At 41.5% G+C, this 24,212-nt stretch overlaps 1 protein-coding gene across 1 annotated transcript in view; it reads left to right on the top strand.

Moving 5' to 3' along the window:
- The window catches only part of whrna (whirlin a), a gene marked incomplete at both ends in the record, with an annotated part of 122,266 nt that overhangs the window by 84,863 nt on the left and 13,191 nt on the right, over positions 1-24,212 (top strand). The window contains 5 exons of the mRNA XM_079178528.1: positions 2,365-2,573; positions 5,558-5,594; positions 21,045-21,257; positions 22,336-22,557; positions 23,151-23,183. Coding sequence (XP_079034654.1) covers positions 2,365-2,573; positions 5,558-5,594; positions 21,045-21,257; positions 22,336-22,557; positions 23,151-23,183 — 714 coding nt within the window. The remainder of the gene's footprint in view (positions 1-2,364; positions 2,574-5,557; positions 5,595-21,044; positions 21,258-22,335; positions 22,558-23,150; positions 23,184-24,212) is intronic.

The raw sequence follows: 24,212 nt of genomic DNA, 5'->3' as shown, positions 1-24,212 counted from the left end.
GCTGAAAGGAGGACTGTCACCCCAGTGTGAGTGCATGTGCCCTCTGGAGCAGGTTTTCTTCAATGACTTCTCAGTATTTAGGGGCTTACGCTTTAGTGAGCAGGAAATTAGAGATTTCAGACACTTATTGGAACTCCTCCAGTCTGCATGTCAAAGTATCCCTGGGTAAGATGCCGAACCCCAATTAGCTCCTGAAAGATGTGACATAGGTGTGTGAGTGTGTGTAAATGAGCATGTAGATTATAACTGGTTTGTAGGATGCACCTTGTATAGCAGCCTCTGCCGTCGGTGAGGGAATGTGTGTGAGTACGCTTTTAGTAGTCAGAAGGCTTGAAAGTCCATTTATTATTTATTATTTATCATCACTAACCGATGCAATTTGTTCATCTTATAAAATGGGACATATTGCATTGTTGTATTGTTAGCAAGATACATTTACTCAAGAACAGTTTTATACAATTTACAAAGGAAATTACACGTGACAAATACACATACATCATGTTCATTTTATACACTTCAACTTCTGATTATTAATACAAAATATAACTAATATTCAACAAGAAATAGCTCATACATTATGATGTATTATTACAGGTTAAGCTACCTGGCAGTATTTGAAGTAGTTCAAATTAGCTCCACCATTGCCAGCTACAACATCAGTGATGCTTACGTACTAATTCGAAAATGGTTCCAATCCAATAATAAAACGAGCCATTCTGCATAAGTACCCGAAGTATATTTTGATGACATTACTGTATGTAGTTTAAGTACAATTTTGAATTGAAGACCATGCTTGTAACAGTATTCGTCATTGATATTGTTACTTTTACTTAAGGCAGCAGTGCCTTTGTTGATGTTATTAGTAACACCCGTGCTTTTCCTGCTGTGACAAGTCGAAATGTCTGCGGTGAGAAAGGCCTATCAAGTTCTAGAGATGATCTGCAAGATAATCAGTGCAAACGGGATGCAGCTGAGCTCCGTTTGGAGTGCCATAGCAAAGGCTGAGGACTCATTCACATTTTATTTCGCTGAAACCGCTCAAGCGTTTACTGAACACAGTTTCCAGACAGCTGTCTATTACTGTGCGCAGTGGCAACAATTGTAAATTGATGAGTATGATACGATAATATAATGTTTATCACGACCGCACTCAAGTCAGAATGGTATTTCTCTTCAAGTGACAGAGATGCGAACAGAGAGAAGAAAGATGGTGTGTTTGTGTGTCTGCTTCTTTTGTGCGTACACGTTTCAAAGCCATGTGTGTTCTCAAGCTGTGTCAAATCCAAGTGAACCTGAGATAAACCGAGCGGAGCGCACAATAAACTGAGCTCTAGTGTTGTCAAACACTGTATAAAGTCCGTAAGAAGCAGCTTATTGACTCCTTTTCATGCCTTTTTGTAATGCAAACAGCTGGAACAAACAGCTTGTAATCGGTCTTAAAATCTGTCCCGCATCCCTGAGGCTTCAGCTCAGCCTGACAGCACGGATAAACAGTGTTTGCTGTGGTAGCAGGGTGTGTTCACGCTGCAGTGGTGCTGGTTAGATTAGATTAGATTAGATTGCATCTGTAAATACAGTTTTGATTGTGTGTCCCTTTGCATGTGCAGTCAGACAGCCCTAAACGTTGTTATAAACTGTGCCATTGTAGAAGATAAAGGTAGAGGTTTATGTGGAGAATGTCCTCAGCTGCCTCAGATGTGCTGCAGTGCTTCAGCAATGACAGATGTGGTGTTGGGTCACTGCGGGTTGTTGGAAAGCACCCAAGAAACTAAAACCTATGAGATTCTGAATGTCTTTAATGTCAAGTTTGCGTTGGCTGCTGCTCTAAGAGAACATTGAAGTGATTGTGAGGTTCGGTTGGCTGACTAGAGATAAGTAGAAATAGAACAAAGAAACAGACAGTAAAAAAAATAAATGTTTTAAATGCTAAACAAACGCGGCAACACACCAGCTCATGATAGAAGGTACGGTCCAAGGTGGTGTTTAGTATGGACATCATTATACTGCTGCTGCCCTCAGGCTCAGCCCCGTGATAGAATGTGAAATTACATATGAAAGCCTTTTCCATTACATATTAAACAGTCCTGGTGTTGAACCTGGCAGCGAGCAGAGAATACTTTATTCCTTCTGTGGCCTAATTATTTCTGTTGTTCTGTTCTGCTGCCATAACTTTTGACAAGAAACCTACACCCTGCTTATCTCACTCTGATCCATTAATTAAAACGTTTTTATACACCTCCACCACCTCTTGTCTCTGACCTTTGACCTATGAACCTGTGCATGCGGCAGTCTCTGCCCTTTCCACCCTTACCGCCTTGCTCAGTCCCCCCCGCCATGCCTCTGTGTTCGCTCCGCTCCCCGCAGGTCGGCGACCAGATCTTGGAGGTGAATGGCCGCAGCTTTCTGGGCATCCCGCACGACGACGCCGTCAGGGTCCTGAAGTCGTCACAGCACCTGATGATGACGGTGAAAGACGTGGGCCGCCTGCCGCACGCCAGGACGGTGGTGGGCGAGACCAAGTGGATCGCCAGCTCGCAGATCGGAGAGAGCTCCGCCAACAGCAGCATGGCAGGGTGAGTTTTGATTGGTCCTAAAAGAAATCTGGTCTAAGCCCACACAAAGTATTGTTACTCTGCCTAGCTAATGCTAATGTTTTTACTGTTTATTGATGATTAAAGTATCGACAGCAAAGTATATTTGCATTAATTAAAATTGTTACAAATGTCTTTCGGCTATTAATTATTATCAAAAAGCAAACACAACAAAGAGTGGCGACTATAATTTAAATGAAATAAGATTCCCTTTTTTTCAAAGCTTTAATGTAGGTGATATAAAAAAATGTTTTAAATATTGTGAGACCCAAATTAAGATAAGATTAAAGAAATAGTTTGACTTATTAGAATGCTTATTTTAAGAATAGTTTGAGTAGATTGATATCGCTCTCATGTCTGTACTCTAAATGCAACCAGGAGACGATTAGCTTAGCTTAGCATAAAGGCTTAAAGCAGGGGGAAGTAGCTAGCCTGGCTCTGCCCAACAGTAACGAAATCTGCCTGCCTCTTTTTGTTTTATGTATAAGTGTAAGCGGATTTTTCTGCATTAACCAAGTGCTCAGTTTTCTGCATTAACTAAGTCCTGCTAAGGCAGCTGAGGACATTCTCCACATAAACCTCTACCTTTAATAGTTTCTACAATGGCACAATTTATAATGATGTGTAGTCGGTTGGTTTGCTTAAAAATGCAAAGGGTCACATAATCAAAACTTTTAGATGTAGCATTATTATGTTACATCACTTTCATTAGACGAGTAAGTTTGTCACATACAATACCTGCCTTGATGCAATTTACACAGAGACGTTCAAATGCTATGAGAGTTACCAAGAAGTGAAGAACCTTACTATCACAATTTACTTTACATTGTTAATCTAATTTAACTTGTTTGACCACCAAACTCACTGAACGAAATGACCAAAGATGTTTTATTTTATTCTGAACTATGTGAGTTTCAGTAATGAAAATTGGCACAAGAAAGAATTAGACTTGAGCGGTGCAGCAGTAAGAAAGACTTCACGGAGATAATGAAGATAACACCAAGAAAAAAGAATCCTCTGATTCTAGTTAAGTAGATGACAAAGTCTTTAACAGCCGAATGTGATCAGGCGTCCGTCAGAACTCTCTTTCAGTCCTTTTTCGCAGATATAAAAATGCAAAATGCAGCTCTGTTGGAAAAATGCCACACCTGAAAATCTCATCTGCAGCTCATGACCTGGAATAAATGTGATCCCCAACAACCAAATTAAAGTCTGATGTAAATGCCAGACTCATTTCCTCATCAGTTCAGTAACACACAACCTGACAGCCCGACAACTCTGAACGTGTAATTCCTCTGTTTCTCCAAAATAAATGGGGGCTATGACGTGTATTTAACATTTACCCCACAAGATGATGTTTTGTCAGGGTTATTAAAGTTTTACTTGCCGAGGCAACACAGAGAGACAGATGGTTGTTCCCTGTATATTTAATCATGTTTGTTAAACCATGGCAGCTCTCCACAAGAACATTAAGTCATAGCTGCAACAACAGCAAGTTTTTTTCTTGTTGAATTTTAATTTCACATGTTTAATTATCCAAAAGGGAACAAATTGGAATATGCACCAGGAGGTAGTTACACAAGATCAAACACTGGGTGCTGTGCTGCCCTAAATTAATGTTTTACTAACTAATTAGGGTCTTTATTATGCTGCATAAACAAACTTGCATGAAACACTATTATTCCTTTGAATTATTTTACATTTTAGATCGGACTTTAAATTAGGGCTGCACACAGTTTTTCATTTAGTATCTGTTCCTTAAAGACTACCAATTACCTGGCAGTACAAAGAGAGCAGCCAAGGAGGCGACAATTGAAAAATCAGTGTGAGAGAATGGACTAAGTGGCTAAGTTGGTCTCAAAAGTCACCCGGGCTAATTGAATTTGAATCCCAAAACGTCTCTCCACGCTGAGTTCCATTGCAGGTGGAACTGCAATATTTTTTTGACTCTGCATTAATTATCTTTTTTTTTTTTGTCACTTCTGTCCCTGAAGGCAGTGCTTTCAGTTGTCGCGTTCACGCATGGATTTAAAGCCTCTTACTTCGTGGGCACTTGAGGATGTAAAGACAGCTACTCGAGTCATTTCACTCGCGCAGGAATACGGGGCTGAAAAAATGACACACACATTTCAAAACACTTTTATGTTTGCAGAGAGAGCGCGTCGGTGTGTGTTTGTGACATGCATTTTGATGTCTGTGCTTTATGTTTATTTAAAAGCCTGTCTGGAGGACATGGACGTTTCATAATTCCTGTAAAAGAAAAAAAAAAAAAAAGCCTGAATGTGAAGCAGTTTTTTGCAACATCTCTTAAGAAAACATGACAGCCATGACGGAGATTTAAAAAAAATCTGTGGTAGTGTGCATTTACTGTATCAGCCTACGGTAAATGAGAAATGTATTCAAAAAGATGAAACGCTGTCAGTCATGATGTTTAAAAATCCTCTTTACCAGAGCTCCAAAATATGTGTGTGTGTTAGAGAGAGTGAGAGAGAGAGAGAGAGAGAGAGAGAGAATTTGTGTGTGTATACTCTGTATATGCTCATCAGTTTGCCTGTTACTATAGAGTGCGTGTATGTGCAAACTGAAAGTATCTTCAATCCCACAAAATGACCTCTTACTCAGCACTGAGAACACATTAAACGTCACGGGTCAGGTGGAGGTCATAAAGAAGCAGAAAAGCAAAGCGTCCATGTACTGTAAATCCATAAGAGCGTCATTTGATATTGCACAAATCAGAGTGACGTTATAGTGCAACAGTGGGCTAATAACTCATCCATTTTTTAATTTAGATGACGTTTTCTTGGGGGGGTATTTTCATCTTTCATGTTTTGACCATATTGTGTTCGCGTATGTGGACAAGAGAATGTGTGTGTGTGTGAGTGTGTGTGTGTGTGAGAGAGAGTGTGGACTCAACTGTCCCTCTGTGATTAATTTGTTAATTAATTTCTTCTTCTGCTTCTCTGCAGCTTCTCGATGGACAAAGGAGCCTCTGCAGCAGGAAAGGTGAGATGCACACAAAGTCCGACTCATTTCCACTCTGTCTGTGTATGTGTGCACACCAAACACAGGACTACCTGTGTTATTGTGTGTTTCTCTCAGGACAATGATAATCTGTCTGTCCGACCGTCTGTTAACTCCACCACTGATCACTTTGTATTTGGGATGGATAGTTAGGCTGTATGGCAGGTTATCTGCACTGGGGATGAGAGCAGCACTGTTCAGAAGTGGGCCAAAAAGACCACTTTGGGTTTTACATACAGCTTGTATGCATCATGTTTAAGTCTTTATGGATCAACCCTCAAGCATTAAAAACCAAAATAAGCTTATCAAATCTACATACACTCAGTGGCCACTTTATTAGGAACGCCTATACCATCTAAAGCAATTCAATACAACAGCTCTTTACAAAGTCTGTATGTTTTTGTCGATATTGTCAGGATTGTGTCAATTTAATTTATGTTTATTATTGGGGTGTTATTTAAAGGTGGTTATGTACCGGACTACTTTATATCAAGAGGTGTTCCTAATTTTTTGTCCTCTTTATTTACATGCATGACGGTGGCGGAACATTAGAAACACTTCTCGATATATTGTAGTCAATTGGAACGCCACCACTAACTACGAAACTAAAGCTAAAACATATATTTTAATTGTGACCAAATAAAACCTTGATAGGCTTCTTAACTTTATGGCAGTTGCATTGTACTGCATTAGGTTGTACAGGGTGTACCTAATAAAGTGGCCGCTCGGTATACTATCTCAGCATTGTGACAAGGTTATCAAAAACACCCCATCAGCAAAAACAGGCTTTGTGTTATTAGCCGATACCATGAAGCTGTCCTTAAAGGGACAGTTTGTATTTTTGAAGAATATGTTCTTTGCTGTACCTTGCTGTCAGACTGCCCTTGAGGCTACAGCCAGCAGCTGGAAGACTTATATCAATGCTGTCTATAACGCCACAAGACTATATAACTATAGTTTATAACTATACTAGACAAAACAATTTCACCTTGCAGAACACAAAAGTAGGTGATCCGCTGCCTCAATTGGTTAGTTAGTTAGGGTTATTGTATATGACTACACATTAGCACAAACAAACTAACAGATCAAGGCAGCTCCCGAGCTCTGCTAGGTAAAATTGATGTTTTTGTCAAAGGAGTCTTGAAGAGAGCATAGATAATGGATTCAGTTCCCATTGGAACGTGCTGTCTGACAGCAAAGTTAAGCAGTGAATATATTCTAAATCTAGTGTACACTTAAGCCGATATTGATTTTTTGTCTATAATATATTTTGCTTCTACCCCTGTCCAAAGCAGTACATTGCTTTGCTCCTGTCCTGGTACTGGTACTGGTTTCCCCAAACTGGGGGGGTGCCAAGCACCATCAATCATATGTAATAAACTGACGATGGATTAATACCACATACAACACCACTTCAAAAAATCCAAACTATCCTTGTAACTCACTCGCCCTACCGTATACTAACTTTACTGTTGACTTTAACTGTGACTTTGCAAAGCAAGAAAGAGTGTTTAGGAAAGGGGACATAATAAGAGGAGAAAGTTGGAGGAGACAGCAGCTGACGAGAGAGAAAGAAAGAAGGGTGAGAGAGAGAGGGGAGGAAGGTGACAGGGAGAGCTCACTTTTCATTATGGAAGCTATGATGGAGGTTCTTCTCCTGACAGACTGGGAAGGCAATGTACTCTAGCAACACTGTAGGAGAGAGAGGGACAGGCTGGATGGGGGAGGTATTTTGGATGGAAGAGGAACACAAAGAGGTTTTAAAAGTATATTTCATAGCCATACGACACACACCACTGTGTCCTTTTTGTCAAAGATGCCCTTTTCAGGGGAATATCTAAGATGGATTGTGTATGGGCGGGGCACTGCTGACAGCAGCTCTGAGATAAAAGGGTCAAAACAATCTGCAGGACATTTATTAGATGATAAAGTATTTCCACTATGTGCTGGCTGCCAAACCAACAAGTCTTCTTATACCCGTACCACAAAAAGGTTTGTGCCTTCTCACTCTGTGGTTGAGGTCTGGTTAAGTTTAGGTACTGCTTGGTTAAGGGTTAGGAAAATATCATCTTGGTGGTGAAAAGAATCCAACACAGACTGTTGGCAGGGGACAGGACACAAACAGGTAAATCTAAAACTCACTACAGGTCCAGTTCTTTCCATTATTTTCCTTAAGTTTCTCTTCTTTTCCCTCTTTTCTCTAAGTTTGTGATTATGACAAGTCAGCTACTGCTGCATCAGCGTCTCTTCATTGACTTTGTACACAGTATATTCATGCCACCACTGGAACTGACAATGTTGTGGATAACAACATCACGCTTGGTCCATCTTTGTGAATTTGGGCGACTGCAAGAGGAAAACACAAGTATAGGTCTTTTTAAAAGCATTTGAACCAATAACCAAGGCGGTCGCCAGTCTCACATAAACACGTCAATCAAAGCTTTGCAGCTACAACAGCATAAAAATAACCTGATCTATAATACCAGCAGCATTACAGACTGTGTGTGAAAAACAGTTTTTTTTCCTCAGCAGCCTCCACTAGTCAGCCTCGGGAATTTATGGCCGCTTGGTTTCTTTCATCCTCCCCTAGGATTTACAGGAAACTTGCCTTTCGCATCCAGTCTCTTATGTGTGCAGAGAAATAACTTGTTCCGATGAAAAACTGCCAGAACTGTGAGGTGGGACTGTGGGCACTAAAGAATGCACAGCAAAGAGGGGTCAGAAATACAGGTTTTCTATATGTTCTCCTTGTCCTGGTGCAAAACTCAGCAACCTTTTTAATAACGTCCCTTTCAGAGAGCGTCATGCGTGGGATCTGTACTGTATTTGCATTTCTGCGTAATTCCACAGTTGACTGTGAAATCAAGAAGGCGTGTTAAAGGATGCTCGATCCGAGCCTTCGATGTTGCTGTTTTATGACTGGTGTCTTTGTTTCACACGTTTCTCGTCTGCCCTGTCTAGAGTCTGTGCCAAAATAACAAGCTAGGAATTTGATGCAAACATCTGTTCAGATCCTTCCTCAACAGTCCCAAACATATCACGACATTTCGGATTTGTGATAGAGCAAAACAACCACGTCAATCCTTCCATTAATTTTATGTGAAAAAACAACAACACATGCGGTTTTAGCCCGTCCGTATTTCCCAGCTGAGTGGATGTCGGGGATCAGTAAACCTTTATAAGAGCTGTCCATGAATAAAGAAATTCTTAGTTGACTAATTTGTTAGTTGATTTTATCGACAGATCAAAGAATCACACAACAGCACCAATTTGAATTTGGTGTTTACCAGAGATGTGCTCAGTAGTTTCTTGGAAATAAGTCATTTTGTGTTAATAAAACGCATGAAAAACGACTAATTCACTTAAGAAAACGTAGTAGACTAAGACCAAAATGACCATTAGTCGACTAATCTACTGCGAGGGGGCAGCTCTACACTTTGCAATCCACTCGGGTTTAGAAGCGAGACCAAACATAAAAGTCTGATCAGGTGTGAGACATTACACTGACGGTTCATTTAGAAATCCCTCAATGAGGGGAGAGCCGAGAAAAAGCTAATTCTGAGATTCAAAAGAAACCATTATCTTCGGTTTCAAAGCCCATTTTCTCCAGTCTTTTCCTTTTGTAGCTGTCAAAAAAACACCGCGACAGTACTAATGGTTAGCTCACTCCACTACCCAGCCCTTATTTCTCTTATTTACAGCAGAGCCGGGCAGTATAGATAATAAAAGACAGGTGCAGGTTCAGCCAAGTAATGCCGATACAATTCATGTGAACGATACATGCTGTGCCCCTGGACTTCAGAAATTGCAGCAATTCAGCATTTTCCTTTTTAAAGAGATATTTATACTCCAGCCAGAAAGGTTCTAATGCCTCGAAGCAGGACACTTCTGTCTGCCATGTGTGATCAGCAGTCCAATATTAGATGCAGCATAGTTTTGAGAGGGTCGCTCGTAGGAATAAACCCACCTATCACCCCTTTTATGCCTCCATGCCGGCGATGGCCGTTACCAGAGGAATTATGTGTTCTGGTTGTCTCTCCGTCCGTCCCATTCTTGGGGGAATTTCTTCAAATTTGGCTGATTTAGATTTTGCTGGTCGAAAATCACTGAGACCTGACAATTTTACACAAATTGGATAAAAAGATGAGGTGATGACATTACAACCGTAATTCTAGTTTGCATCTCTTTTTTTTTAATTTTGGAGGGTTTTTTATTAGATTTACATTCAAAGACATTTAAAGACTTTAAATGATGTTGTTGCTCAGTATCACCTCAGTTGCTCTGGTCGGTTATGGTTAAATATTGGAAATGTCAACTGTGTCTGCTACAGGGAAGAAAAGATCGTAAGCTAAACATGTTCAATGCAAAAGCTTGAAGCCTCTGTGTAGGCGTGTCAGAAAACACACGTGGTAGACAGCAATGCATGCCAGTGGTTGTACATTTTCAGTTAGTATGTCAGTTAGATAGGAAAGAAGTTTTTAAAGTTAGTAATTTATAATTTATAACGTTACTGTTTGCAGTGTAAAATGTCGACAATATCGTTACTAAAATAAACAAGTGAAAACACCATCCACATACTGTAACTTCAAATGACATCAAGGTAATTATAGGAAAAAAGAACTTCATGCACAGTTTGGTTGATGGGATCTCAGGGCTCGTACTGCCACAAACACATCTGTGAACAAACACCAGGGCAGAGACATCGTTGTTCGGTAGAAGGTTTGTGAGTAACACAGCGGTGTGCGGTCCTCCTCTCTCCATGTGTAGCATTGTCAATATCTTTTAAACCAGCAGCTTTTACCTGCTCTTGTCCTCCATGGTCCCTGTAAAGTACAGGCACTACTTATTGACTGTTATTACGAGGTATACCAACACTATGATATTGTTGGTCTTGTATCACGCTGTTTAAACCATGCTGCGCATCTATTTCAAACCTGCGTCCGATAGACTGACCTTGATAAAAAAAACTTCTTTTGATCTCCCAGATAGAAATAGTCAGCTTTCCATGCTACAGTGCGGTGCTAAGCGGTGTGAATCTGTGTGTGTGCGACGTGTTTATGCGTATACATCTTAATGCGTATGTGTACATGTTTGCATGCATTTGCATGTGAACGGCTCGGCATATATGCATTTTATATACGTACGAGTGAATGTGTTATTGCTAGGTCATTGTATTGTCATTGACAATATAATTGTTTGTCTTCCTCTTTGCCTACGTATTTATAGCCTCTATTTCCTTAATCAGCTTCTTACTCTGCCCAATGGGGTCCAACATGAACACACTATGAATATGAGGCGTGAAACCAGATTGGTTATTTGTCATGAAAAATGAACCGTGTTATATTTTTCTGTACACTAGACTGTGTTGGAAAAGATAGTTTTCTCGCACAGGCCCCGCCCTCTTCTGAACTAAGGTATGGGTAATACTAGTGTAGCCTCCCAATCAGGAAGAGCCTATCCGAATTTGTGCGGACATCATATATAAGGCAGCACACACTGCTGCTTATGTACGGCAACGACACAGGACTGGTGAAAGGGTGTGTGTGTGTGTTCTAAATGGCTGATGCTGATCTAGCTGGGGGCTATTTTAAATCCCATTTCATAGTATTTAAAAGATTGAGGATAAGTGGTAAAGACAACCCTTGGTTTAATCAATATATTTCCTCTTTCATTAGACAAAGAGATGCATGTCTGAGCCAAAGCAAAGAAAACTAAGAACCCTTTGCATGGGACTCTTTACAGATGCATTAGTCACATTACATTATATACATAACGAAAGAAATATTCTAAATGTATATGTAAATCTTTTTTTTTTAAATGAAACTACTTTTTTACCATGATAAATACAAACATCTGGAAGACCCTGCAAAGTTCTGGAAGTGATATTGCAAAGCCTACTGCTTCTGTTTTTAACTTTATTCTTCTACGCCATACCCAGTACCTGGGAACCAGCTAGGGTTCTCCTTTTCTAAGGGTTCTGAGTTGAATGATTTCTGTCCCTTTTCCAGACTGGAATATCTGTTATGGTATTTGTTTAGTATTTAAATCTCTCGTAAATGGCAAATTAAAACAGTATTCATTATTCTCAGGGAATATCCGTCAGAGATTAGATCGGGCACTAAAGCAGCAGCTATGCAAGTTACTAATGATATCATCAAATCCTTAGACAGTAAGCAGCACTGTGCAGCCTCACTTACAGTAAACAAAGGTTTCCCACTGGATCTATTTAAGCTTCTACCATATTTTATATTTTTATAAATGACTACGGTTGTGGAATAAATCCAGCTAAAATACATATGTGCGCGGATGACCCAGTGATCTGTACGTTGACACGCTCTTTGAATCAAGCCATAGAGCTAAACTAAGAAAAAGACCAAATATATGACATTCACTCTTTCTCCCTCTAAGGAGGCTAATCCCACTATCTTGACATTAGAAGGTACATGTATAGAAATGTTTAATGTTCATATGTTGATAGTCTATTGAAAAGGCTAAGGCCCTTTTTTAAATATAAAGAAAAAAATGCTTTCCATTTGAGGTCATTTGAGGCATTTCATATGAATAGTCTTCTCTTTACCAGAGGAGAAAAATGCACGTGTTGCTATTTATTGCCAAAACATTGTTAGGCAGACTTCCCGCTTATATCTCGAGCTTTTTAACCTTTCATAGCAGCAACTATAGCACTAGATCTACAAATTGGATTCTTTTAGTTGTCCCCAGGGTGCCCTCAGAGCTTGGTAAAACTGCTTTATCTTTGTATGCACCCTGGGCATGGAATTAGCTGCAAGATGTCATTACCTTAGGTGTACTTGCTTCTTTAAATACATTTTAAGGTATTTTACAAAGTGCCTTGAAGGAAACTTATTGCTGTTTTAAATAATCCTTGACTCAGGTGGTATGGCCTGTATGGCTCTCTTCTTTTACTATTTTCCCTTGCTTGCCTTTATGTTGGGGAAGTGCCCATTCAGCTTTTTCCGTCCATATACCTAGGCTTTAGGTATCGGCTGATCCAGAATACTGATCAAATACCAGTGTTTGATTAATAAGCTGTATGCCTCACTGTGTGTAACAGGGATTATGTCCAAGGCAACATCAGGTTTGACTTGAACATTGCTTTCTTAACTGTGTAAAAAACTAAAAAAAAGTTAATAAATAGGTGTTCATACAATACAGTGAATTGTTATTTATTAAAATAATGGTATCAGATCGGCTTGTTGTACCCAATCCAGCTATTTGAGTTATTATTCCAGCATCAGTATCGGTGCATCTTTACAATATGTATTATAGGCGTCAAATAGTTTTACGTGAATCTGCTTATGCTGCCATCTTGAACAGGACTCCCTGAAAGAAGAGATCTTGTATCTCAATGGGACTTCATAGCTAGATAAAAGATTAATTAAAAAATCTGAATCAGAATTTGCTTGTGTTGCCAGGAAGACACGGCTGTCAATGAAATCTGATGAAAGCACAACCACACAGTCCTGATGAAGCAGCCTGTCTTTTGTCAACTCAACTTTTATTCATATTGTGCATGAGCATATATAGTGTACTGTATATAAGGATGTTTCTTTTTTTTATAATTGAAGACTAGGACTATTTTTGGTATGTGGCTGTTTTTGGGCTCCTTCGTTCCAATCAAGGCACATTTTAGACAATAGTGTCCGCATACTTGTTTTGATATCCATATACTTTTGGCCATGTTTTGTATTTACGTTTTCAGGCGCTTTAATATAAAGCACAAAGCATGGCTAAAGCTAATGGCCTATGCCACAGCAGCTCCAGAAATACCTAAGAAGCTTCTAAGAATGCAAAGGGCTCTTTTGAAGGCAAGAAATGTTGTAAATACAATTTGTATCATTTGAGTCAAAAGAGTATTAGCTCAGAATAAGCCAAGACAACTAAGTACATGTAAGGGGACTGGATGCTGCTCTTTTCCTGTGTTCAGTTGTGTGTGTGTGTGTGTGTGTGTGTGTCTGTGTGTGTGTGTGAGAGAGAGACACAGAGAGAGAGGCCATTAAAGTTGAACGATATGTAGCAGCAGGGCCTTAGGGGCCAGGCAGCAGGTTGAGAGGTGATAATTCACACCCCTGCTGCTTCTCCACGTGAGCCAGAGAGCCCCTGTTTGAGCCTCTTTTAGATTGATCTGCCGCTGATTGTGCTGAGACCTGTGTTCATCTTTATAAATGTTGGTGTTCCCCTGACACTGCTCCCTCGGCTGGTGACCGTAGATTCGTATCATCCCAGCGGTCACAGCGTCTGTCCCTCCAAACAACCCCCCCCCCCCGCCATTCTTCCTCCATCCTGTAATTGAAGGCCAAGCTAGACCGATAAGCTAATTAATTAAGGATAGGTCACAAAGCAATTCTCAATCATTAGATCTGCTCTGACCCCCATTTAGGCCCTGATCTCGAGCAAATGAATGTTGTTTGAAAGACAACAAAATGCATTACAGCAAATAACACCGGCTAAATATTGCATTTGTCAGTCAAACCTAATTTGCTTCTTATCAGCCGCTACAGCCCCACCCGTGTGTGTGTGTGTGTGTGTGTGTGTGTGTGTGTGTGTGTGTGTGTGTGTGTGTGTGTGTGTGTGTGTGTGTGTGTGTGTGTGTGTGTGTGTGTGTGTGTGTGTGTGTGTGTCACCATAACAAAATGTGGTCCTGGAGGCACCTGCTGCAGCACCACAGATGAGGTGTTGAGTACTTCATCAGGTGTTTATACGTCTGTGGACAGATGTTGTGGCTGTGATAGTGTCACAACCATGTAAGACGCAGTCACGAAACTTTACAGGTGTGCTGTTGAGATCAAAATGAAGACAGAGTTGGATGATGGGTGTGATCCAAGCAAGTTAGGTACGAAGTACGGGGGTTCTGAAGTGGAGAAGGAGCCACAGACAGACATCTAAACACTCACATGCAGACTCAGGTGAAAACAATATTAGCGTTGCTTTCACAGCTGGTAATAACTAGAGGCCATCTCGTGATGGGATCACACCAGCCCGCATTGCCGAATTGGACCAGGGGCGTTAAGAAGGGGGGCCAGTGGCACCTTCCCCACTTCCTAGCCCCTTACTTCCAGCGCCCTCGCTCTGACCACACCCATTTTGGAACTCATCTTGCCCTTCAATTTGATCTCAACACACCGGTGCAGTTTTAACATTTTAATACAGACAGACTGACTCACAAGGTGAACACAATACCAGCGTCGCTGTTGCAGCTGGTAACGAGATAAAATGGTTGTTGGTAGGAGTGCACACACAGTTATCATACACAACCAAACTGAAAAACTTGAAATATTTTTGCTGAAACCTGAAGGCATTCAAAGATAAACTCCTCGGATTCAACAGCTGTTGGTATTCAAAACTGGAAGCTAGTGAGCTGAACCTCAAGATGTGTGGCTTTTATCAACAAGAGAAATCCCTCAACTTAAAAAACTGATGCCTTGCAAAGCTATCTGGCAAGAGAGACACATTTTATTCTCAGATGTCTACTGTTTTTCAGTAGCAAGGTACTAAATATGGGAATTAGGATCATTTTATGTTTGTATGTCAGATCAGACTGTAGCATGGAAAGCTAACCATTAGTCCTTGTGAAGATGTCGAGATGTTTTTTTTTAATTTGCACAATTGTAACCAGCTGTACCGTCCAGTATCTCACTCTCTCGACCTGGAAAAACAAACCTGCCAGACTTTCGGCAGCACGGTAACCATGACATGCTTTGTGTTTGGGCTGCTTTTCTGTTCACTGACTGGCGAGGGAATTGATGTGGTTTAAAGACGCAAGATACCTGGCAGCCCGTTGCATAATATCAAGATTATAGATATCCAGATTTCAACTCTGCCGGCTTCATGCCAGCACTGTTGCAGTGATGCTTGTAAGAGAGTGATTTGAAAACCAACAGATCCTGCCCGTCGGCCCCTCTTCGTCACTGATACACATTGATACGTCCAAGACGACAGCAGCAACAGTCCAAAGCCTGCAGCTGAAATATGCCTGCACACAGCTCATCACGGTCTGAACTAAAGGAGATCAACTCAGAGCTCAGGAGCAAATATAAATACTTTATAAATGCCTTGACATTGAGTCTGATGGGGGTTGTAGAGTAAAAGTAAAGTCTCTCTGAAGATATGTAGGTTGGCTCAGGGACCATCTTGGTATCGACACAAAGCAGAAGATTTGTTACCAAGATAAGACGAGCTTTTTGTGTTTTTCAGAGGGAGTTGTCTGAATGTCTTCAAGCACAGGTGTAATGGCTCACATGTTAGCATGACTGCATGACTCCAAGTCTTGTTAAAAAACGACTTTGCCACGAAGCTGCTGCTGTGATAAATATCAAGTATGCAAACGGTGATTAATGTACGATGCCAGCACTGATTTACGCCATCTAATCTATCACTTATAATTTCAGTCCTCTCTGTGATTGAGGGGACGATTCATGTCAGTTGTGTACAAATGACCTCTATCTATCTATCCGTGTAATGTAATGTATAATCAATGTCATCAATCATTAGCAGCGGAGATGCATTGCGGTTTGACATACTGTCCTGTAACCATGAGGTCATGCATACTATTTTACAGCCAGTCCTCTATGACAGTGTTTACCAAACTATTTTTCTCTTTTAAAAACTCTTTTAAAACTGACAAACCATCGCAACCTAATTCACAATAGGCATTTTCTATGAATTGTGAGCTGAGCAAAATTGTGCACCAATGAATGTGCCATTTCGAAGAGGTATTCCTTTGATAAACAACTCAATGCGTGTGTTATAGAAACATATACACATGTAAAGTACTTTATATATGAGACCAAATAAATGCATTTCGGTGGAGTTACGGTAACAGGCTCTTTTTCCTCTCATCAGTTAAAACAAACAGAATCCATGCCAGCCTTTCGTATTAGATTCAAAGTCATAAGTAGGCTTCAATTATCAGAACAATATGAACCTTCAGGCCCGCTCACGTGGCTCAAAGGTGTACTGCCGATACGAATCTTAAATAAAAGAGGAAACTATGCAGACACTAGTAAAATCTCCTGCGACCCACCTGCTGGTCCCAACCCAGTCTATTTGAATGACTGCTCTATAAGAGCCTCAGGTAATTAGAACATACATTTCTGATCCAATCACATGGACTGATTCTGTTATATAATATGTAATATATAAAGTATGCTAATAATTAGTTCATTGATGCGTGAAAGGGTTTAGCAGATGTGGCCCCCCCCTCAAGCATAACACACACAGAGAGTTAAAGAGGGTTTGGAGAAGCTGTTGCAGTGATAAGAAGTGATAAGCGACCACTATTTCTCCTCTTGATGAAGTTGATCAGCAGTTGATCAGCAGTTGATCAGCAGTCCTAAATTGCGATAAGAGCGGGGTCGATTTCACTCCTGTTCAGAATGAGATGGAGACTGGTTTGAGCCTCGTCATCGAAGATCTGACTCCATTTCTTGAAAACCTTTTTTTATTGTTATCAGTGATGGACTTAATTTTCTCCATCTAATGGAAGAGAGTTACAGCTTGTAATGTGATAGAATCAGCAGCCACTCACCCACGGTAATATAGGTATATGTCAGCTTCATTGTGGAGAGTGCCGGTGATGTAGTAAAGATGTCTGTGGTCGTAACTGCCTGGCTTTTTAGACACTCGTAAACTTTTCATATATTAAAGTTCTGTCAGCTGGGAAGCGGTGATGGAATTGAGAAGCTAATATATTGGGCTTTAATAAGACTAAAATGGTGGAGGTGCACTTGTTCTCTCTGTAGGATTCAGATTTTAATACCAGGATCTGCCCTGTGAGGTCAGACACAATCTGTGCCACCGTCATGTGCAATCCATTTTTGTAGCGTTGGCATGGCAATCTTTCCTCTCCTTTCTTTTCAGTGATTTTCCTCATCCGGTGGTTATTTTCAGAGATAAAAGGGCTTAAACTCCCTGCGAGAAAAATGTCCACCCGGTGCAAACACATTTGGGGTGCAGGGATGTGAGAAGCACAAATCTCTATTTATTTTTCCTTTTGATAGAGTGTAGTGAGTAAACACACAGACTCACACACAGCTGGAATTGTGTTATCTTTGGTTGGAGTGTTCTTGGTCTGTTTTACTCAATGAGTTCAAAGATGGGTGATCTTTCTTTTTGATAAAAGACTTCGATGCCACCCAGAAACATATTTGTTTTACCACAGACAGTGAAGTCAAATCTGTTTCGTTATTGTAAGATTTTACCTCAGGGGGGCTTTACATTCTGTGCAGCATACAACACCTTCTCTCCATAGACCCTTCTGATTCTGATTCTGATTAGATAAGAAAGTCCCCCAAAAAACAGTAAAAAGTTGTTGGAAACCTCAGGAAGAGCAACTGAGGATGGATCCCTCTCCCTGGATGAACAGACATCCACTATATGCTGTGTGTGCTACACAGACCCAACAAGTAAATTACAGTATAGACAATCAGGATGACCAAATCATTTATATTGTTGGCCATCGTCATCATCTTATTTTGCTTTTTTCCAGCCGTCCATTGACTGGGCACTGACAACTGAGCAGTCTCCATGACAACTGAGCAATCTCCATCCACTGATTAGCTGCGACTTCTCCACATCTCTTTATTTCCTTTAATTCCCTCCCTCTCTGTCCCTCAGTCCTGCAGGTCAACTTACTTCACTGTAGCTGATATTAGCACGCATTTGAAATATAATTTGTAGGGCGGTCAATGAGAAGCTGTTTATACATTTTTTTTTTGTTAATGGTAAATGAGATGAGATAAACATCATTCATCCCAGGGGACGTTGTTGTGCAGCAGCTGCGATTCAGAATGGAAATATACAGAGTGCAAATAAACAAAATACAAACTATAAAGATTATCAATCGGGTGCAAAAATGAAATGCACGCAATGCCATAAATGTGACAGGATAATGAATGTGACAGGTCATGAATATAAATAGGTTAAACCGTTAAAATTCTAAATATTGACATGCCAAAAGTTAAAATCAGTAAAGCTGTCATAACACTAGCTCCATGCTCGTTAGCTGACTCCCTGTTGCTGTCGTTACGTAGTTTAATGCTGCCACATCCTTTTAGAACGGTAATCAAACACATGCGTCATAGGTGTCTTGTTGCTAAAATAGTCACTCACCTGTTTGCTTCTCAGCTTCTGGTTTGGTCGATCATGTGGGTTTATTCATCCCAGCAACCCAGCCAGCAATTTGATGTTTTTTTTTCAGGAAACCTTCAGATGAGTCATCACATGAGATATTCTGAGTGTTTTCAGATAAGCAAGGCGTAGTGGAAGTGTTTGCAGGGGAAGAGTATTTTTTGTGTCCTTGAAGTTGAGATTAGTGGAGGTGAGATTCTACCAAACAAAGAGGACAATAGTCTCGTATCTATTGGAAAATGCCTTTTTTTCTTTTACTTTGTCTGAAAAAACCCAAACTGAAACAAGCTAGAGCAGAGATAAGGCGTGTGACACTTCCAGATCCGGCTTTATCTGATTTGCTCTTCATCAATTTGATGTCGACAATGGTCGTTGTTGTTGTTGGTCACTGCGATAAAGGGGCCAATCGGCTTATCTGGCATCTAAGAAACCCAGCCAGAGAGTGACCTCAGAGATGGATCGGGTCCAACAAACGAACCAGCGACACTGGATCTCCATTAACTGTAGAATGGCAGTCTTACAGTAAAAGCGTCCTCTCTCTCCGTCCTCAGACATCGCCTCCCCGAGCAGACCTCATTACCGGGAGACTGCAGGTGTTCCACTCCAGTTGAGTGACGACCGATTTCATTAGCTCCCTCAAGTGACGATCTGCCCTCCGATAGGACGGCGAGAGATGGGCCGACTGCCCGTGCGCCTCATGTGGTCCCATTGGTTCTCGCCGCGGCGCTCGTGAGTTCAGTAACCGGGACGAGGATGCTGTGGAGGAATTTTCGGCGTAAGGCGTTGGGATGATTGAGATTCAGGCAGGGTAGCGCATGACTTCACCTTGGGCATTAAACAGTTGTTGGCTCTGCTCAGACCAGGGACACTGGGACGACTACTGCTGACGATACGGAGGGACGAGCATGGGCAAGAGTTGAGAAGGAGGTGAAGGCAGGGAGTGGAGAGGAAGACTGCGCCGGGCCTTTTTCCTCCTCTTGCTTCCGTCTCGTACAAACGCAGGCAGACACAGACCCCGAAGCTGTGGCTTTGAAGTGGTGTCTTTGATTAAGGAGTTAATTACAGAGAAGCTGCATGCTAGCGAGCAGATAACTTGGAAGAGACAAGGAACGGGCACAGAGGAAAAGAGGAGCAGATACGCAGCGGAGAAGTGATATTGGCAGCTCATCAGTTTCTCAAGTGCAGGAGTGTCAGCCTTCTGATTGGCAGAGAAGCCAGCTGGCACACCGGGGCCGGATATGAAAGCTGTAAATGAAAAAGAAACCTGAAACCTGCCACCCACATGTGTGAACGTCACAGTTTCTGTCCTGCTGCAAGCTGTGGTGTTAGTGCCGCAAATCATTAATGATAATGGATGATGGTGGGACAGAAGGAAGAAGGAAGGATGATAATTTATTCGGGACGAAAAGACTGATGGTTCGTTCAGTGTATGTGGGTGTTATTAATGTTGTTTTCCTGTCCGCCATGATCGGTTTCCTGCCATTGTCTCCTCCCTAACCCTCCTCCTGCTCCTCACCGTCACCTCTGGGCCTTTGCGATTATCTCCCCACTTTCCTCCCTGTCCTTCACTTCTTCCTCCTACTTTCCCGTCGTCTCCTCCTCCTTCATCAACCACCGTCATCCTTGCAGTTTCAGAAAGCCGTGCCAGACATCTGCCTGTCCTCATGCTCCACACATCTCCCTCTCTCTATCCTCTCCATCTTTTACACCTTCCACTCCTCCCTCTCTCCCATTCTTCCTCACAACCTTCCCATCACATCAGAATCAAGTTTATTGCCAGGTTTTTCACATACCAGAAATTTGCCTTGGTGTTTAGTGCATACAACAAACATATTAGAAGGAAATAAAAATATTAGCAATGTAATGCAAAATTCAATAGAATAGAAAATATACAATAAAAGGCTGAAAAAATCATGATTATAAATATTATAACTGTTTTATAATGAGAGAGTTGTACAGTTTTTAATATGGTTCTGTGCAAAATTTCACAGTATAAAGAATACGTGAAATGTACAGAGATTATAGTCCACCCACCCATTACTTCCCTATCCTTCTCTAAACCGTCATCCTCGCCACCGCTCCCATAAGATCTTACATTACAGCTGCTGACATTCACCTCTTTGATTGTCTTCCTGACCGTCCTTTTTCTCTCGCTCCATCACCCACAAAAAAAGATGGATTTATTAGAACAAACAAAACAATAAATGCATGGAAAAATGGAACAACAAAAATAAACGTCTTCTCCATCTCGTGTCTTTTTCTTCCCCTCTCCTCCATCTACTCCAGCCTGGCTTTTACAAAGGCGTGGCGGGCTCACAGGTCACCCTGTCCAGCCTGGTGAACCAGTCGCGGGCCATGCTGGAGGAGCAGGCGCGCCACTTGCTGACAGAGGCGGAGCGTCAGACCATGGGCTACTACGTGGAGGAGTACCGGGACGGACACATCGGCGTGGAGCAGCTAGTCGTGGCACTGTTCGAGCTGCTTAACACGCACGCTAAGGTGAAGGACGTGGAGGCTTGTTTGAGAAAGGAAAGATCAAAAGAGAATCAATCTTCTTTCTGCAGCACTCTGTGCTCCTGTACAGTCTCTGTGTGGGATTGCTGCAAGGTTTGAATTGAAGTTTTCTAAGCCCTTTTGAGATTCATACCCAGGCTTTTTGCTGATGTTTACAGTACTGTTTTGTTTTCCCTTCATCCCCTGCTCTTACGTTTTTTTTCTCACAGCAGTCTGCAGTAGTTCACCTTGTAAAAAAACACAATAAATCAAAGGTGTTTTATTTCATACTTCTTAAGTACATTGCTGTATCACGCAGCCACAGAAAGCTTCTCCAGCTGCCTCGCACTGTATCTACAGCTACTGTACAAATCCCTTACTGGATGGGTTGTTTTGGGGTTAGTTTTTTTATTGTACAAAGGTGGAACAAATTAATCTAAAATAAGATTGGGGCTGGATCTTAGTATAGATTTAGTGGGAAATTTAAACGTAATCCTACCAGCATCGCACAAAGGTCAGTTTAACAATTTAAACCAAAGGTGTTGTTTAAATTGCCGGAGAATACAGTTTATTCTAGAGTGAAAGAGCTCCAGATTGTATAACAAAAGCCATAAATAGGACAATCTGTTTTGAAAAAAACAACATGTATTTATCTGTTATTCACACCGACAACTTTAAATGATCATTAACTGGTTAGATATACATTTCTCTTCTTATAAAAGCACTCTTATGGTTGAGCTGCTGTTCTGTTTTGTTTTCAGAGGATGAAATAATATATCAGAAACCTCAGGGGAATGTTCTCATCTCACAAATGCAGATATTCTTCAAGTTCAAGCGCCATCTCGATCAGAGCCGATTGTAATCTGGGTTTGTAGAGGATTAAACCGACATTTAAGCAAAGACTTAAACACCTGTTTGTTCGAAAATAAGGTTCACAGTTTTGGTGAAACAGAATTGTAGGAGAAACCGTGACTCAGTCCTTAAGGTTTGTCTTGCCACCCGCCCAAAGTCTGTTACATCATACCTTTGCCTCCTGTCTTGATTCCCCCCCTCTGTACCCCCCCACCCACCCACCCACCCTCAGTTCTCTCTGCTGTCAGAGGTGCGAGGCCTGGTCACCCCACAAGACCTGGAGCACTTTGACGGGCTGGTGCTGAGACGGGAAATTCAGGCTCTAAAAGCGCGACAGGGGACAGCTGGAGCCACGGCGCACCAACCAGACTCCATGTCCATGGTGTCGTACCCAGACACCCTGACCTCGTCTTCAGCCAGCTTCATGACCAACACCACCCTCAGCTCTGCGCGGGTAGGCTGGGCTCATCATAACGATATAGCTCCTAGTGATATAATTAGTGGGTGCGTGGGAATATAAAATGTGGATATTTGTGGGAAGAAAATTGTCGCTCTCTTCGCTTAGAATTTATATTCCATGTGCTGCTGTTTTTATGGTATGTTTGAAAGTGCAGCAACAGCTCAGTCTGGGACAAACAATTTTGATGGATGGACCTGAATGTTGCTGTTTTATTTTTCTGGTCTGCCTCCCTGTCTGGGCTGTTCGGATGTGTGTGTGTGTGTGTGTGTGTGTGTGTGTGTGTGTGTGTGTGTGTGTGTGTGTGTGTGTGTGTGTGTGTGTGTGTGTGTGTGTGTGTGTGTGTGAGACAGAGAGAGATGGATGCAGAGAGGTTAGTGCGATATATTCCAATGAATTACAACAGACTCTGTTGTAGAAAAGATCCTGCTGTGGAGTGGACTTTGTTGGGCTGAACAATGACACGTTTCAATGCCTTCCTGTTGAGATTGAAAAAGTCTTTCGACTGACATTTGATAGGTTGTGTTTTTCTTCTACCTCAGTAACCCCCTCACGCCCACCTCACCACAAAACCCTCTCCCCCTCTGTAGGAAAGGCTGCTCTGGCTGATAGATATGATGGAGGTAGGAGTCGCTGCTGAAAGTGATGAATGCTTTCCAACACAAACCCACACATACAGTACAGACGCTCACCTTGGTTTGTGGTTTTGCAGTGAATTTGTTTGCAGTGTTTTTCTTCTTTCTTGTTTTTCCCTTCCTCTACCTTGATTTGGACAATATCGGCAGTGCTTTCAGAAAAAGTGTCTCCACAGTCCTAATGAACAACAGTCCTGATAGTGTGTTGTGACTGTAAAGGAAGTCTCTGGTAAGGTTTGTGTGGCTTAGATTGTGTGGCACTGCTACAAAGAGAAAAGATCGTCTTTGAGTGTATTGAGCAGCAGGCCGACCATGTTTCTTGCTCGTGCCCAGGAGAGGATCTCCAAGCCAAACATTTTAAAGTTCTGATCTTACAGTCGCGTGAAAGTCCAAACCCTTTTTTGCATTATAGTGAGGTATAACGTATCAAGCTTTTATATGGCTCTAGACCCAGGGCCCGGGAGTTCTCCCGATGTCGGCAGCTCTGTTGAGAAGTGTCAAATACAGTTGATTTATTATTGTTATTGCATTTTCCAAATGTCTGGTATTTCCACTCTATTTTCATGTGCATAAAACAGGTGGATAGATACATTACATTACAATAATAATCATTTATACTAAATTCCCACTTTTTACATTTTCACTTGATCAGGATTTATTTTAAAGTATGAAACGACGACCGCCCCTCCTCATCTGTTCTGTTTATGTTCCCAGTCATATCAGGAGAATACTGGACAGCTTTTTGTTCAGTTCAGTTTACACATGTGGCAACAATACAAAAGCAAATGTGTTAGTTTGTAGCAAGTGTCTCAGCATCCAAAGGTGTATACAAAGACGACGAACTGCAGAGAGGAACACACACACACACACACACACACAGCGTCTAAGCTGACGGCGGAGAAAAGCTGTCGACTGTTTGCAGATTTTTCCACCAACCAGTCTCTTCCCTTCAGATGCATCAGATCGGTTTTCTTTGTCCTCCCCTCCGAGAAGCGACATTTACATGTGTGAGAGTGT

This window comes from Pholis gunnellus, assembly GCF_910591455.1.
Source record: "Pholis gunnellus genome assembly, chromosome: 18".
In the NCBI taxonomy this organism is placed as follows: domain Eukaryota; kingdom Metazoa; phylum Chordata; class Actinopteri; order Perciformes; family Pholidae; genus Pholis; species Pholis gunnellus.
The sequence above is the reverse complement of the archived record's forward strand: the minus strand, read 5'-3'. Positions and strand labels throughout refer to the sequence as shown.